Below are 16,908 nucleotides of genomic sequence, written 5' to 3'. Positions count from 1 at the left end.
AACTCACGCCATGCTCCCGCTACGACGAACTTATTCTGTTTTTACCCTAGACACCGCATACAAAAACAGACGCAAATGTAACGCACAGGCAGGCACCAGACTACTCCTCATTACATACGTGTTCAAAAATCTTGCACATGCAAATGATCCAATACCAGGGTGAGACAGCAGGTAGTGGTGGGCGCGTACTGCCCGACACCTGGAGACGAGGCTGGCCAGACCTACAATTTAGACGTGGGCGTCGCGAATAATTGTCAGGTCTAGGGAACCAGACTAAGCTATTTAGCCACAGCGTTGCTTTGAGCGTCAGGCGTCGTCTCTTCCAGATCCCTTTTCTTGCTGTTGGAGGAGTACTTGTGCACGGAGCCCACAGACATAATCCATTCGTTTATATGTCTGTGACGGAGCCCATGCTCAAAAGTATTAAAAACGCGCCCTCTTTTGTTGGCGCACGGATCGGAGCCCATAGGCCCACCTAAACTGATTCAAATAATGGGAGACTATTGAGACGTTGGTGGCAGCAAACACACCAGTCCTTTTTAATTGCTCAATATGACGCAAACAATGGGAAAAGGACCGGTGTGTTTGCTGCCACCAACGTCTCAAAAGTCTCCCATTGTATAGCAAAGGTGTGCAACAATTATCATCACATGCAGCATGTAACTTTAACTTTTGGGACAAAACAATCACAGTGGACCTTGGACACTGGAGGAAACTGATAAACTCACATTAGTACGTGACGGTCTTGTGGTTTGGTGTGCTGCGCACGGTCAACGCCTTTTTCAGCACTCTCGGTTCAAGGATTCTAGTTCAGTTGTAAACCTATATAAGTGCGATTCTGGAATTGATTCGAGATCAATGAGTGTCTCTGATATCAAGATGAAGTACCTTTTGGTAGCTTATTTTGCCGTGGTGGCCCAGTGCTGCCTGTTTGCTGCAGCCGCACACGCCCACGGGGACCCCGACTCGGTTCTCGAAGCAGCTCTCCGTCCGTTGTATAGTCAACTGGACGTCTTTCGAGAGCAACTCGACGCGGTCAAATTGCTTGTCCATGTACCCTGCAAGAAAGGTAGGTGCGATATTTCTGCATATTTGTCCAGGCTAAAAACAGTTTTTAACTTAGTCCCTTTTGTTGTGTTAATTGGTGAAAAACTCTAATCTTAGACTGATGTTTTACGGACGTCTTAACGCCAAGTTCAATCTAGCGTTCGCGCGAAATGTCAAAATTATCGAGGCGAGCTACTAAAAACAATTTCCATAGACCGTATAGAAATGTACTTATTTGCGCTTTTTTACGGAAGGACGCATACTATGATCAAACTTGTCCGATTGAGCTACAAGTACAACGACAAAGCAAATTCTATAAACATACCAAGTTTCTTAACTACAATAACGTATTCAAAGCTTGGGAGAGGGCGGAACCCGCACACGGCTGTAAACTCAGCTCTTGTAGGGAAAGACTGGTGTGATTGCTTTAATGAACCCCGCCCCACTCTGATCGCTTTTTTCCCCACTACTCCGACAGATGTCTTGGAGTGCTCTGAGGTGGGACCCCTTGGGATGGAAGATGGACGCATCCCAGATGCAAGCATCACAGCGTCGTCAATGTGGAACAACCAGGCCAATCACGGACCCACCAGGGCTCGGCTTAACCATGAAAGTAACTTGTTGACTTGCATTCAACAAAAATTACATTTACATGTCATGGGACGAACAATAAGGCAACTCATACAAAATCCTACTCGTCATGGTGGCAAAAATGCAAAAAGTTTTTTCTCCTCTGAGGTGCTTAAGATTTTCTGATAGTGCTTTGCGAGTGAATTCTGCTTAATGTTTTAATTACTCCGACAATTTTTATCAGCGAATCTCAAATTTCAAAACTTCTACAAAATGTAGCCAAGTTCTTCATTCAAACACAGAACCATCTGAGCAGAATTTCATAGAGGTGTTTAGGACAAAACATATTCGTGAGCAAATAAAGAGAAGGGGGGGGGGGGGGTTATCAGCCAAAAAAACTTGTCCGAGGCGTATTGCTTCTGAGTGGGAATACATCCATTTTTGAGATCGCACAAAAGGTGTGCTTTCGTTCAGCAAACCTAAAACAATTCACACATATCTCTTCGTTCTGCTGAAAGAACACTCACCTTTTTGTGATCCGTGGACAGGACCTTAAAACGGTGGTTGTGTTTAAAAGTCCTTAACTTGAAAAGTACATGAGTGATTTGAATGATTCTTGTACTAAAAGAAAGCTCATGAATTGAGCTTCCATATTCTAGATTTTGAAAGTGCTCCATGCAGAACTTCACTAAAACAATGGTCCCGACATTTGGGTTTCGGGGTTTGTACTCACCCTGTATACATCAATTTGCTGAATCAGTGTTTTATGCTCAGCATGTTTAACTATCTGCTTACTCTGCAGTCACGGACGCGGCCTCAGCCGCAGCCTGGTGTATTGCTGTACCCAACGAAACCGATCCATGGATCCAAGTCGACTTCAGTTGCAGTGTCATCATCACTGGCGTTATCACCCAGGGGCGTGGGGATAGGAGCTATGACCAATGGGTGACAGAGTTCAAAGTCGCCTACAGCGACGATGGCCAAGAATGGACCGACGTCACTAATGATGGATCATGTACCCCGACGAAGGTAGTCCAATCACATCTTTCCATTTGCCATTTTCAACGATGTAATTTCATAAACACAGAATAATGCTGTCCGAGGGTTTGTTAGGTAAGATTCACAAGCTTAATACTCAGTCAGTTGGGACTCGAACCCACGACCTCCTGTTTACGGGTGAAGATGTTGTATGGAAATTAAGCTAGATCAAAGTTGAATAAGCTAGCGTTCCCTGGCAAATTTGGTGGTCGAGTGCTAAGACATTCGCACTAGTAGCACGCGTACAAGGTCGTGGGTCCTACCCAAGTATAATCATCTATCTCTCGTCTATCTTATTGTTTAAAACTAAATGAAAAAAGTAAGGAGGCGTACACTAAGGAGGCAAAGAGGCCAACTTGGGATTTGTTGTCAGATCGATTTATGTTTCCTTCATACCATTTTCTGGTCAACAAATCGGCTGTCGTGCGTTATTGTTTTTATAAATACGTTGAATCCCTTAAAGGTAGAAAAAATACGACGAAATTATTGTTGAAAAGCATTGAACTTGGTTTAAAGATAGTAATGGCACTAAACACCCTGTGAAATTATTCTTTCTGGCAGCTGTTGTTGTGAACAAAATTTCCAAAGATGCGTTCAAAGACGCAATTTTGGACAATTCCGTTACTAGTTCGTTTCTAATACGGCGATGCCGTGAATGGGTGCGCGCAAGCGTTGACACGACACACATGTGCACGCGGTTGCTAATAATCGTCGGTTCAGTGCGTGACATCGCGTACTTTTGCGTGACATCGCGTACCTGCAATCGGCTGAATGAGAATTTGTCCCGAACGCGGATTTCGGGCGCAATTCAAAACATGACACGGCAACTTTTGAATTGGATTGAAATCGAGATCCTAGAATATTGTTTTCTCGGAATATATAGCATTCACTGAGCTCAAACTTCATCAGGTTAGTTGTTGAGCACCTTTTTTTTAGGTTTCGAGCACTTCTGTTGCTTCAAACGAAAACAAAATGCACGAATGAAAATTATTTACTCTATAATTATTTAAAGCCCTAGACACCTATGAATATGCATGCCGTAGGGCAAGGGCTCCCTCTGTTGATCCTGCTGCCTCTACATATGAACTCGTCCCCATGAACCTTTCAACGCTGATTTGGAAATCATTTCCTTTTTCTTTATCCCTCACAGTTCCCTGGTAACTCGGACAAAAACACACAAGTGACCACCACTTTCCCAAAGGCCTTCAAAGCCAGGTTCCTGCGTATCCTGCCTACTCAGTACGAACTAGCCTGCTGTATGCGCTTTGAGGTCCTCGGCTACAGAATCCAGGAGTAAATCCAATAATAGCTTGGGAAACCCCAGCTCTAATGCTCATTGGAAATTTATTAATTGGGACTGGGGGATCTTTGTCATATAGATATGTAGATGTATAATTTCAGAAGGTTTGAGGCAAACGTGGATTTTTTTACTCTCCCATAAACAATTATGTCACAAGAGATCAAGATAAAACTTACCAAGCAAAATTACTATGCAGCAATCGTTCATGAAATTAACACACGATATTACCATAAAAAATGTTGAACAGTAATTTAAATGTCGGAAACAAAAAGGTTTCGAGTGGCATAACTGCATGTATCGAGTTGTGACAGAACATACAGTCGTGAATTTCTATACGCCCGAGGACAATGCTTTGTGTTTTCCTTTGTCCCTGTAATACAACACTCTACCATAGACTAAGCACATAACCGTACCGTTGAGGACCGTTTTCAACAAAAGACCCAACGCGCGAGGACTGAAAGGATCTTGTTCTCCCTCTGTGTGTCTGTCCTCTATCGTAAAGCCACACGTGTACACGAACTACTTTGCATATTGGTGAACCCTGTCTCTGATTGGTCAATTGAGTTTATGCACCATCGTTTGATAAAGAAAAGCCGTACTTGGCCAATGGGGGCTCAGAGCTATAAAAGCGACTGTATAGGGCAATTGATTGGAGAAATAGTATTAGAAGCTGATTAATTGAGCATGGGGATAGCTTATCAAGGAGTTTGCACAATATTTTACAGATGCAGATGCAGATTGTTTGATTTTTAACTGCATGGTACAATTTTGATCACAATGGAATGATAAGACAGATTAAGATGAATGATTAAAGGCATATGAACATTGTTCCCGATCCCATAATTATCATAAGTCTACGTTCTAGGCTTGGAGTCACCTACAATGATTCATTCAAGAATTAATAAGGGGCAAAGTCCTCCAAATTATTAAAGGTCCAGAGGAAGGGGTCCCCTCATACGAACCCCCCTTCAATAAAAGAGCCCTTTTTCGCAAGCGCCTTTTTTAACGAGTGCCCTTTTTTTGGAACGTCACGCGAACGTCGGCAATATTGCCGCCATATCTAATGAAACAGCTGATCGCGGACAACTGTTTGTATCCGAAATGGCAGGCAACGTTCTTTGTCCCCCAAATCACGGCCTTTTGTCCCCCATGTCGTAGTCTGGTTCCCTGACCGAAAGATTCTGACTATGATTTCTGATGAATCTTAGGGGTGCACCCTAGTATAGAAAAATTCCCATAGACACCAGTGTTAAATAAAAAAAATACCCATACTTCAACATTCTTTTAAAAATACTTGGAACTCTCACAGGTGTTTAGGCTGCAGAGAAACATAGATGATCAACATGCCAGCTTTTTCATTTTCTTCTTCCAATTTTTGGTGGGTTGACCATTGACTTTTGGGAGAAATTTTCACCCAAAGGAGGCCACCCCTGAAACGACTGATATTTCCAGAACTGGAAAAGTAGCCATGTCGAAAAAATGATCCCTCCAACCCCCCCCCCCCGATAAAAGACACACTAACCAAACGTGACTATATTCCATGTGAGGTTTTTCGACAATGAGGAGGCACTATATTTTGTCATTCATTGCAATCGGCATATTACGCGTGGAATAAGTTTGTTCGCTTTATAATTTCACTCGTAGGGACCTACTGTTGGTTTAACTTGTGTACGGGGAGCACATTAATCGTACCATAGAGAAAGAAGACCGTGATGGAACATAATTATAACGGCATCATGCATGACATAAATCATGACTTGTAGACAACAGGTTTCCCGTATAAACCAAATACACGGAGAGTCAGAGAGAATAATATATCACCCTGCGGAGGTAGAACAATTATTGACTCAAAGGGAAAATACAACATTTGCAAACATCAAAAAATAAAACTACCAAATCATTTTGAAATACCTTGCTGGACTGTTAGTGAATGACAGTGTAAAGCATCCTGTAAAAACAAGGCACCTGGTATATTGTCATTTTCAAGAAAAGTGGCATTTTTGTATCAATTTCCGACGTTGGTCGGCCAACCAGCGTTGGGAAAAAATGGCTTTTTTTCAAATACTGGCCCCAATTGACCATCGCCCTTGTTTGCAATCGATTACACACCTATGAACGGGAACAAGCCAGCTAGACTGGTTCCCTGACCTTACAATTCCCCAATGTAGGTAAACTGCTCTGTTTCTTCTTTATATGGAGTCAGGGAACCAAAACCTCAAAAAAGTCAGTGTAACTATATTTGCTATATATTTCCAACCCCCCAATTCCATCCATTTCTAAAAATGATGTATATTCCCTTAAAAAAAAATAATGTAATTCAAAGTGCACACAAACTATTCAATGAAATATTTATCCGAGGGGCGAGTCGGCTAGGGGCGAGTCAGCTAGGGGGCGAGTTAGTAAGGGCCAAGTCGGTCAGGGGACAAGTCGAGGAGGGGGCGAGTTGACCTGACACAATTGAGATTCTGCAATAATGTACCAAGACCTTTTTCGAGGATGATTAAAATCAATGTAAAAAAAAATAATCACAAATTTTTGAATTTTTCCACGTTAATTTTCATATGCAAGAGGTCGATCTGGAAGCGCACCACTAGGAGTGAACTTTCAGGCTTTATACACAACCGGCATGGTAATCATAGGCTACCGAATTCGCAGTAAATAGAGTATGTGAAGAGAGTATAGCTGACATTGCACTGTTATGTAGGTCGAATGGATTACCACCTCGTCCCCATGGCGTCGAGCCATACGATTCCTGCTCTCTCGCCCTGGTATGAGATACGTCCCCAGGGGTTACTTTATTTCCAAACTCGTTTCCAATAGCAACCCATTGATGAGAAACGTGCTTTCTGTATCCTGATTCGATACAGCAATACATAGCAAGTAATGGATTCATATTCAGTACTGTGTGTTTTAATTGTCGTCGACATGTATATGACGTATTTTTACGTTCAATGTAAATAATTACGTCCACTCCGTCTCAAAAACGCCCCTTTTCTATTTTGTTCATAATGTAATGTGGTACTGAATATTGGCTGGATAAAATTTTGTTTTTACCTCAGACACCGCATACGGAAGCAAATACTGATTAATAGCACAGCCAGGCACCAGACTACTAATTTGCATACATGTGCAACATTTTTGGACATGCAAATGATCCAATACCAGGGTGAGAGAGCAGGTAGCGGAGGGAACTGCTCGACACAATATGGGAACGAGGTACGTAGGCTATAGCAGGTCTAGAGTTGGGCCGCAGCTTCCGAGAGCATTTCGAGCTGATATTTTTTTCACGTACTCAGTTTTCCAAGAAATATCGAATCAGGAAGCTACCACGTCATCAAACCTTGAATACATCATAGGATCATTTGCATTTATCCCAAAAGAAACCTACAGAAATTATTGTCAAATAGCGTATACTTTGATTAAAAATCGTACAGGTACTAAACACCCCGTGAATTTATTCCATCTTGCTAGCTGCCATTCTAGAAGCAGCAGCGTAGCAGGATTTTCATCCGAGGTGGGCAAGTGTTGGGGGGGGGGGGGCTGGATGGTACAGTGGGGGGGGGGGGGCACTTTTTACCGTTTTGATTTGCCAGTACATTGTACTATACCTTAACTTTTACTAATAACAAATGAGTTGGCAGAGGTTCGCTGAAAATGCGTCGTCAGCGATGAGCAGAGTATTTTGAATTCTGATTATTTCATTATGTTTGAGCGCCATTTGTGTGGGCAGCCAAAAGGGTATAAATTATTTAAACCGTGGTTGGCAACAGATTTTGCCAAAAATTGCATATTAACACCCCAATCATTTAAAAAAAAAAAAGGCATTTTAATTAAGTATTTGGTAGCGATTGATGGTTATTTCGTACTTTTAACAATCAAAATGATACGTTTGGAAACATTAATAACCGAATATTTTATTTTTGCAATGTCGGCCTTCCATAGTTTACCGAAAAGTGGCAATATGTACACTCTGCCTGTGAACTTTGCACAACCGGATAAGCGCATGCGCGAAACCTTGAGTCAATATAGTCTGGTTCCCAGACCAAAAGATTCTGACTATTCCTGATTCATCGGGAATAGTCAGAATCTTTTGGTCCGGGAACCAGACTAGAGTCAATACCTCAACTACTCCGTATAGACTAGAGGTGACGAAATGTTTCACCGAGTTTGTACACTTCATAGCCAACACCTTTCAACTACTTCCCAATATTACGTATTCCGTTTAATAAACAGTCGGTCATGAACTTTGGAACCATACGTGCAAGCACTTACAATATGGTTGTACCATCGAACTATTTATAGCTCCATGGTTTTACCTAACGTTCTGTGCCAAATGTGAAGGAACAACAGCACCAAAATCTCTTGACGCCATGGCCGTGACCTCTTAACTACTTTCTATATAACCATTATTTTGGGCGTGTAATCTGTAGCTGCTGGAGATCGCAAACTAGACGCGTACTCTTTGCCGGCTGAATACAGTGACATAAAAGGCCGGTTGTTGTGGAATTCATTCGTCGTGGCGTATTCAACAGAGTCGTGAGGGGAATTGGATATTCGATGGCTGGTCAGAATTCAGCTGCTATTTCTTCTTTGCTCACCGGCGCTCTCGATCTCAAGTCTGTCGGCGTCTTCTTGCTGATTTTCCTGGTGGTCTTGAGGTTTTTCCGAGACCGACAGAAGAACCTTCCCCCGGGGCCGTGGCGATGGCCCCTGCTGGGGAACATTCCCGCGCTGGCCCGGTCCACGAAGCTCATCCATGAGTTGTTTGCGGAGTGGGGCTGGCAGTACGGCGGCGTCATGTCGGTCGGGTTATCGCCCGGTAGGTCTCCTATCACCGTCATCAGCGACATCGATGCAGCTAAGGAGTTGCTGCTGAATAAAGGAGAACGGCTCCTGGACAGAGCCCCTGTGCCGTCGTTATCAACAGTCACGGGTACAAAAGGTAGGAATGGAGCTACAATCCCGACCAAAATGGTTGGGACACTTGGAAATAATAGCTTTCCACGGTTACCCACTCCCTAGCCTTGTTCAATGCGGTCCCTCGGCTTTTTGTCGAAGGGAGATAATCGGGCCCTGCACCCACAATCAACGCGGCTACGTGCGTGTACGTGTACCGCCGACCCTTGTCCGTACGAACGGTTCAGTACTAACACAACCAGCAAGCACACACACGTGAGTACGGACTGTACGCATGGTGTAAGGCAGTAAATGTAGGCCTACTGTGTTCTGCGTGTGGGTGTACATGTACTGTACGTACGTGTGGGGTACGCGCCGCGTGGCCTGTCGAACGACAGGCCACGCGGCGCGGACTAGCTCATGCATGCACATGTACTGTGTGTGAATGGCTGTTGTACGAGTACGTGTGTGTACGTGCGTACGTACAAGCATAGCCTCTCGCTGTACAAGTTACTTTCTCACTAGCAGCGTACGGACATCGATCTGATCACGCAATTATGCCTTGCCAAGTTGATTAGGGATTTTCTTATAGGCGATTTTTTTTTATCGGCGAATCGATAAGCCCAACGCCTTGGTCAAGGCTACCCACTCCCCCGCTCCCCGGTCAGTGGTTTTCTCTCCAGCTGATGGAGCACACACCGCGCAATGAGAGACAACATTGACAGGGGGCTGGGGGTTGGGGGCCAGCGAGATTTGGCCAGGATTGTAGTCCGAAAATTTGGGACTCTCAATACGTGGATGAGAGTCTTAAAACCGTAGGTACTGAAACATGCATTACAAGAAAACAGATTGGCACCTGAAATAACCAGTCCAACAACTCTACAGCTTGCAGACCAGTAAAAAAGTGTCCATAGATCCCAATGATAAATGCCCCACTTCAGAAATTCAGGAAAAATACTCACCACTCTCTGAGGTGTTGAAGACGTACATCAAATTAAAGTTATTTCATCATCTTTCATTTTCTGTTCAATATTCTGGAGGTAATTAATGACTTTTGGGAGAAAATTCCATCCAAAGATGATAACCCCTAAAAGTCGTCCTGAAGCCCATCGCCATTTTGAAAATGGACGTCTACGCTCCAGTGCAAAATAGAGCCATTTAAGGGCCTCATCATCATCCACATTTCACAGAAATACGAGCTCGCAGTCTTCTATCTGCACGGCTTCCACACATTATTTTGTACAAAATCTCAAGTTCATGGCCCGCAATGTGCTAAAATACCGAAGAATTTGAGGGTATGCAACTCGTGATTTGGCCGGTGTAGACAATTTCGGGCCGATTTGCTTGTCTGCACCCTTCAGCACTGCATCAATCAACTGACAACTGACTGATCTAGGATGTCGGGTACTAGGTCACTATTTCTACACATGAAAAGAATGTTGCAACCTGACGCTACGTCAGCGGTTGTGTACAAAGTCTATGGAGACCAGAGTCTAGAAAATTGTCTAAGTATTTCCTAACAAAATTGGAAATGTTTCTCAGTCCCGGATTCATGTCCTTTCATTTTTGTAATGACTGACCTTCTTAGATGTGATATATGAAAGAAATAGTAGCATCAGGTTGCAACGTTCTTTCCCTGCACATTTCTCCATAGTCAGGCACCAGACTAAATAATGACAAGGAATGCAGAAGTCAGTCTTGTAAAATATATGGTTGGTCCATGGATCGATGGACATGTACAGTCCTTAGCCTCATTTTAAAATCACTTGACTTCCCTCTCATGTGCAAGCCACTGCCAAATATTGAAGAAAATTCTCCTTTAAAAATTGAAGTCTTCAAACTTGGTTGGTGATACTGAGGACCTTTTCTTTGCCAAAAGAAAGTGTTAGAGAAATTTGCTGGCTAAAGAGTGAGTGAAGCTGGCCTGATCTTCTTTTCCATCGTTTTTGAGGGAATGGGTTTGATCATGATTTGATGCGTTTTTTTGGTCCACCCTGCAGTTACAAAAATGAGTGACCATGACATACAGTGTATTTTGGGTGTAATCTAAGCACCTAAAATGTGTAAGGCAATAAATTAGTAGTGCCTAACCAGTTCCAGTTGATGGTTAGGCTTGTTTTAATATATCTTATTAATAATTCATTTGTTGTTATAACGTCACTAAGGCCAAAAAAAGAAGTCTCCGGTTTCTGGTATGCGCGCGCGTCGCCGTAGCCATGCGCGTCGGCAAAATGAAAACGTTTTTTTTTTCAATGAAAGATGATGTCTCAAAACCGCCAAACTCACTGATTTGACTGGAATCCTGCTGCTGCACGATTTTAACGTGTTTTTATATGGGGTGACGATCGACAATAAGCTTTATGTGGCCTCTCTGGACTCCCATATATTTGCGCTAAAGTTTAGTCGGCCACCATTTGCAGTCATCAGCCGACATTTGAAGCAAAATAAATCGGGTAAAAAAAAAAAAAGAGCCGCGTCGCCGCACCACTTTTTGGGCAAGCTCCATTCCAGAAACCGGAGACTTCTTTTTTTTGGCCTTATCGTTTCAACAGGAAGTTTTCTCTGGGCCGACGGCGAGACTGGCAAAGAGCAGCGACACTTCGGCCTCGGCGCCTTTCGAAAACTCGGAGTCGGCAAGAAGAGCCTGGAGCACAAGATCACCGAGGAGGCTCGATACCTGGTCGAGAGAATCGAAAATGAAAAGAATCGATCCTTCGATCCCAATCTCATCATCCACAACGCGGTGTCCAACATCATCTGCACCGTCTGCTTCGGGTACCGTTTCGATTACGACGACCCGAATTTCAAGAAGTTGGTGCGCAGTCTGCAGTATATCTTGCACACTACCGGTGTAGGATCGCTGGCAAATATATTCCCCGTGCTTCTCCTAACTCCGCTCTACTCCAAAGTTCAAGGATGTCTGAGATACATAAGAGAACGGATCAACGGAATTGTTCAGGTAAACACTTTCTCTGAAATTGTTGACCTCCGCCAGGAGGTATGTGCTTTCATCTGCGTTGGTTTGTATGACGGATTTTCATGAAATTTGTTTTGCGGGTGGTCCTAGGTAAAAATTAGGAATCAATTAAATTTTGGGCGTGATCCGGATGCAGGATTTATTTTAAGGATTCTTCACCTTTTTTTTATGAACATATATGCCATAGACCATGAAACTGGGGCACCCCTCCCTATGCGAAATCGTCATATCCCACATCACAGCAGTCAACAATTGTTTTGTGATACTTCTGTCTTTGATTCGTTGGATTTTGATGAAATAAATATTACGAAAACAAACGGCAGTTAACACAACAATCATGACAATCGAACGTCAACTCATTACTCACATGCATGTCGCGTGCTCGAAACAGCTGATCGTCTGCTAGTTCGCTGCTCCCACTTATGTATGAAAACATGGTGAAAATAGCGTGGGTACCAGGGACACAAGCGTCTCACACCGTACGTACAACATGGAGTGTGATATGCGTGCTATGATGTTTTATACCCTTAACAAGTACGTGATCTTTCTAGGCCAATGGAAATACAGTTTTGAAGACAGAGGTATATAACAATGTAATTTATCTTATCTATGTCTAGGAACACCGGGATTCTTATGACCCTAACGATTACCGGGACTTCATCGACATGTACATCGGAGAGATTGATGAGACGGAGCGGAAAGGCGCCGCGGGGGACGCGACCTTCGCCTATCAGCACATCTGGCGGGCGATCTTCGACATGTTTGCTGCGGGCACGGACACAACCTCAAACACGATCCTGTGGGTGATAGCTGCCGTGCTGAATCACCCCGAGGTACAAGAAAAGGTAAAACACAAATCAGAAAAGCTCCTACCATTTTTACATGATCCCCCTGGCTGTAAGTACCCCTGGCTGTAAGCCGGAGGAGGATATTGCGAAAGGGTATTTCCTTATTTGCGTGTATGCGTGAGTTTGTTTCTGCATGCAACAGCTAAGGGACGTTGAAAATGAACAATAGGGGACAATTGGGTCCCCAATTCTCGAAGGTACCCAATTTACGATCGCACATACGAGGTCTTTCTAAAAACTTAGTGCAAAAAAGGGTGACAATAGGGGCTCCCCGAGTGCAGGAGTTTGTTTATGGTGTAAATCGAGGACAGTACACGTGTAACACCATCGGTGAATCGAGGACAGGAACCAAATCGAGGACGACTTTGATTAAAAAACGTGTATACAAAACCAATGAGAGCTGTTGCGAAAAAGTTAAGTTACAAACAGGGAAAAGGGAAGAGGAACAAAAGAAAATCCTCGATTTACACCATAAACAAACGTGTATATGTGTGTGTTCCATGTTGGTTAGGTTCACTGTAAGTTTAATCATCAATCTCAACCAAACTTGATATGTGGTTATTGCTCATGGTATCTGGTTAAGTGATTAGATCCAGGCAACAGGTCATGACCTCCAGGGTTACTCTACAGGCCTTGGTCCTAGGTAGCCCATGATTTGTCACTTTGTTTTTTTAGTGTCGTCAAAGTTATTGTTTCGTAAGTGAAAGGCCCCTTTATAGCTTCACAATCATGGACTGTATATTTTGTAATTCCATTTTGGTTAGGTACATTGATACTAACTGCCTGCATACAATATGCCAGCATGCCAGGGGATCGCACGAGTTTTACTTGCAGTATTTTTAGGCTGACACTTGCCTCCTTTTAGCAACTCAATACGTATTTTCATGCATTTCAGATCCAGAGAGAGATCAGTGAGGTGGTTGGAGGTGACCGGCAGCCATCTTGTGAGGACCGTCCCAGCATGCCCTACACCAACGCGGTCCTGAACGAGATACAGCGCTTACGGCCCGTTGCGGCCTCTGCGCTACCCTACAAGGCGACTCGAGAAATCAAGTTGAGAGGTTACACCATCCCGAAAGGCGGGCGTAAGTTATTGGGGGAAAAGAAGGGGGGGGGGGAGAAAGGAGAACAAAATAAACCATAAAAAAACCGAAAAGTTAAGTTTATTACATGCAGTATTTTGCGAATTGCTTGTCATGAAATTTGTTCGTTTCCAATAAGATCTATCAAGAATACAGGGTGAGTAAAAAAAAAAACACCAAATGTCGGGACTGTCAAAATGTAGGATATGAAAAACCCAATTCATAAGCTTTCTTTTAGTACAAGAATCATTCAAATCACTCATGTACTTTCCAAGTTAAGAAACTTTAAACACAACCACCGTTTTAAAGTTCTGGCCATCCACGGATCACAAAAACAGGCGCGGTCTTTCAGCAAAACGAAAACAATTCACATCAATCCCTATATGTGACTTGTTTGCGTTTTGCTTAAAAAAAACTTACCTTTTTGTGATTCGTGGACAGAACTTTAAAACGGTGGTTGTGTTTAAAATTCTGTAACTTCAATACTACATGAGTGATTTGAATGAGTCTTGTACTAAAAGAAAGTTTATGACTTGGGCTTTTATATCCTAGACTTTGCAGGTGCTACACTTAGGACCTCAGTCAATAAAACAATAGTCCCGACATTTGCGGTTCGTTCTTTTTTACTCACCCTGTACAGCGAAAATAAAGACAAATGCACAACCTTTTGAATCCCGAAACACATTTTCGCTCAATGATTACTGAGACCCTTGATGATTAATGTTAGAAATCTCCAGTATATATTTCTTGACTTCTTCTTAACGTCAGCAAGTCAGATGGAATCATTTCAAGGGGTGTTAGTATACAAGTCAGACTAATTCGATAACAATACTTTTTCTTGCCTTGTATGTACTAGCTGTGTTTTTTGCCCTGTGGGCGATGATGAACGATCCCAGGGTTTGGGATCGACCGGAGGAGTTCAACCCCGACCGCTTTCTGAGCAAAGACGGCACGAAACTCATCCAACACGAGAGGTTCATACCCTTCTCAATAGGTAAGTTGGCCGTGGGGAACAAATATCATCGAGTCTAGTTATATGAATGAAGAAACTTAATTTGCAATTTTGCTTAAATCAACGTCCTGCAGCATTTCGACTGTTGTTCCCCTTTACCTTTACATCCAAGTACAGCGCCATCATTCGCTGGAAGACAACTATTTTGTATGCAAACACGAAGCCAGTCTGGTTCCTTGACCTCACAACATCAGTCTCCTTGTGTCTCTCATAGAACTTGACATTCGTAAGATTGCAGACCAGTCACGGTGCCACAAGAGGATGCATACTTGTTGTCTTTCCGAAAAAAACATCTTCCTTTCTGATTGTCGATCCTCTTGTCTTCTCGTGTCAAAGGTCGACGGAGTTGTCTTGGCGAGGGACTGGCCAGGATGGAGATGTTCCTGTTCGTCACCAACCTGTTCCAGAGGTTCACTTTCAAGCTGCCGTTGGGGGCGCCCAAACCGTCCATGAGGGGTGTCCCCAGCTTCACCTACGTACCAGAGCCGTTCGATGTGTGCGCGGTTAAACGCTAAATACTAAAAAGGGGACAAGTTTTTTTTTCAAGATGGAATGAATTGGAATTTTCGACCTATAGCACTGACTCACTGTCACCTGTGAGCTGGGCAGTGCTATTGTATAGGATTACCCCATAACGACAATGAATAGGCTGAATCCGGCTTATTAAGTTAAAAGTGGGTACAACAAAAGTGTTATATGCTAAGCACTATTTATGTTTGTAGTGGTATTGACTGAATGTAAACAGACGCCAACTATTTCTTTTACAAGAATTTTATTTTATAATATCAACGATTCTTTTGTACTGTTGTGCACCAATTTTAATGACACTTCGGTCAAATTTCTATTAATGTTGAATGAATTGCTCTTTTTTAGTGTGAATAAGTTGAGAAGGTATAGTTTAACCAGAATATAATTTATGCTTCGATAAAAAAAAAAAAATTGTATCAATAGCAAATGGCGTGGTTCCCACTGACCCAATTTGCCCCCAAATATGGCCTAACTAAATCAGGTATAGGTGGCTTCTTGGTTCGTTCGTAACAGGCCTTGGAATGTACCCCTGTGTACTACAGTAATACATCAGCTGGGCCAACTCCTGCCCCAGGCCCTGTGCTACTTTAAATGGGTCTTCAAGACGTGAGGGAGGACATTGTCGGTCTGCTCATATGGGTCTTGGCCATTGATCTTGATCCAACACGTGGCAACAGATCCGATAGACTCCACGTAAAGCCATTGCGTACCTCTATCAACGCGTGCAAAACCGCCAGAGCTTATTGTGCACTCGCGCTCGCACGTGGTGTTTTTTTTTTCACGTCTGTACTTTTTCAAGAGAAAGTTCATACTTTAAAATAGCGCAGGTACTAAACACCCCGTGAGATTTCGCAATCTGGCTTGCTAGCTGTCATTTAGGAGAAATAAATAAATATTTAGGTGACTTCCAACGATCTGTAAATTGACTGATTTGTTTTTAATATTGAGTGCTACTGACGAAATCAAAAGTGGGTTGTGCATGGTTTTTCACTAATTGCTTGAATAGTTTAATATCCAATGAGCTTAAACTTCAGGGTTTTGAACATTTGCCCACCGCCGTAGTACCATTTTGATTTGCCAGTAGACGTTATAGGCTTCCTTAACTTTGACTATAAATAAAGCAATTGGACTACTAAAGTTCGCTGTATGCGTCGTCAGCAATGAGCAGAGTATTTTGAATTCGGACTTTTTCATTATGTACCTTTCGTTCGTTTGTAAATTTTGAGCGCCATTTTGTATGGGCAGCCACAATGGTATAAATTAAAGCCGTGGCTGGCAACAGATTTTCCAAAAATTGCATATTAACACAGTGAGAATTTGAGGTGGTGGCATTTTGATTAAGTCTTTGATAGCGTTTGTGAGTTATTTTGTACTTTCAACAATGAAAATGATACGTTTGGAAACAACTGATTTCTTTAATTTTGCAATGTCAGCCTTCCATAGTTTTACCAAAAAGTGGTAACCACGGGTTTAATAGAACGTACACAGTCTGTCTGTGAACTTTGTAGTCTGGTTCCCAGACCTGACAATTATTCCCGACGCTCACGTCTAAATTGTAGGTCAGGCAGCCCCCGTGGCTAAAAATGAACATGACGACATTGATGGCCCTT

The 16,908-nt window shown here is 42.9% G+C and overlaps 2 protein-coding genes across 3 annotated transcripts; both read left to right on the top strand.

The window, feature by feature from the left end:
* The first annotated feature begins 724 nt into the window (after positions 1-724).
* On the top strand, positions 725-4,225 carry LOC119731308 (lactadherin-like). 2 transcript variants are annotated; one of them, XM_038204456.1, is made up of 4 exons: positions 725-1,069; positions 1,526-1,660; positions 2,420-2,646; positions 3,806-4,225. In XM_038204456.1, the coding sequence occupies exons 1-4, from the start codon at positions 859-861 to the stop codon at positions 3,950-3,952; spliced, it is 720 nt and encodes a 239-aa protein (XP_038060384.1). In that variant the 5' UTR covers positions 725-858; the 3' UTR covers positions 3,953-4,225. The 2 variants fall into 2 exon arrangements, with proteins under 2 accessions (XP_038060384.1, XP_038060383.1); XM_038204455.1 differs by having other exon boundaries at positions 745-1,069; positions 2,429-2,646.
* Positions 4,226-8,512: 4,287 nt separating this feature from the next.
* On the top strand, positions 8,513-16,470 carry LOC119731307 (cytochrome P450 2J5-like). Its single transcript, XM_038204454.1, has 6 exons — positions 8,513-8,897; positions 11,404-11,810; positions 12,446-12,673; positions 13,572-13,761; positions 14,615-14,752; positions 15,107-16,470. Exons 1-6 carry the CDS (start codon positions 8,513-8,515, stop codon positions 15,283-15,285), a joined length of 1,527 nt encoding a protein of 508 aa, XP_038060382.1. The 3' UTR covers positions 15,286-16,470.
* Positions 16,471-16,908: the final 438 nt, after the last annotated feature.

Source organism: Patiria miniata, unplaced genomic scaffold, assembly GCF_015706575.1.
Source record: "Patiria miniata isolate m_02_andy unplaced genomic scaffold, ASM1570657v1 HiC_scaffold_23, whole genome shotgun sequence".
Classification (NCBI taxonomy): domain Eukaryota; kingdom Metazoa; phylum Echinodermata; class Asteroidea; order Valvatida; family Asterinidae; genus Patiria; species Patiria miniata.
The sequence above is the reverse complement of the archived record's forward strand: the minus strand, read 5'-3'. Positions and strand labels throughout refer to the sequence as shown.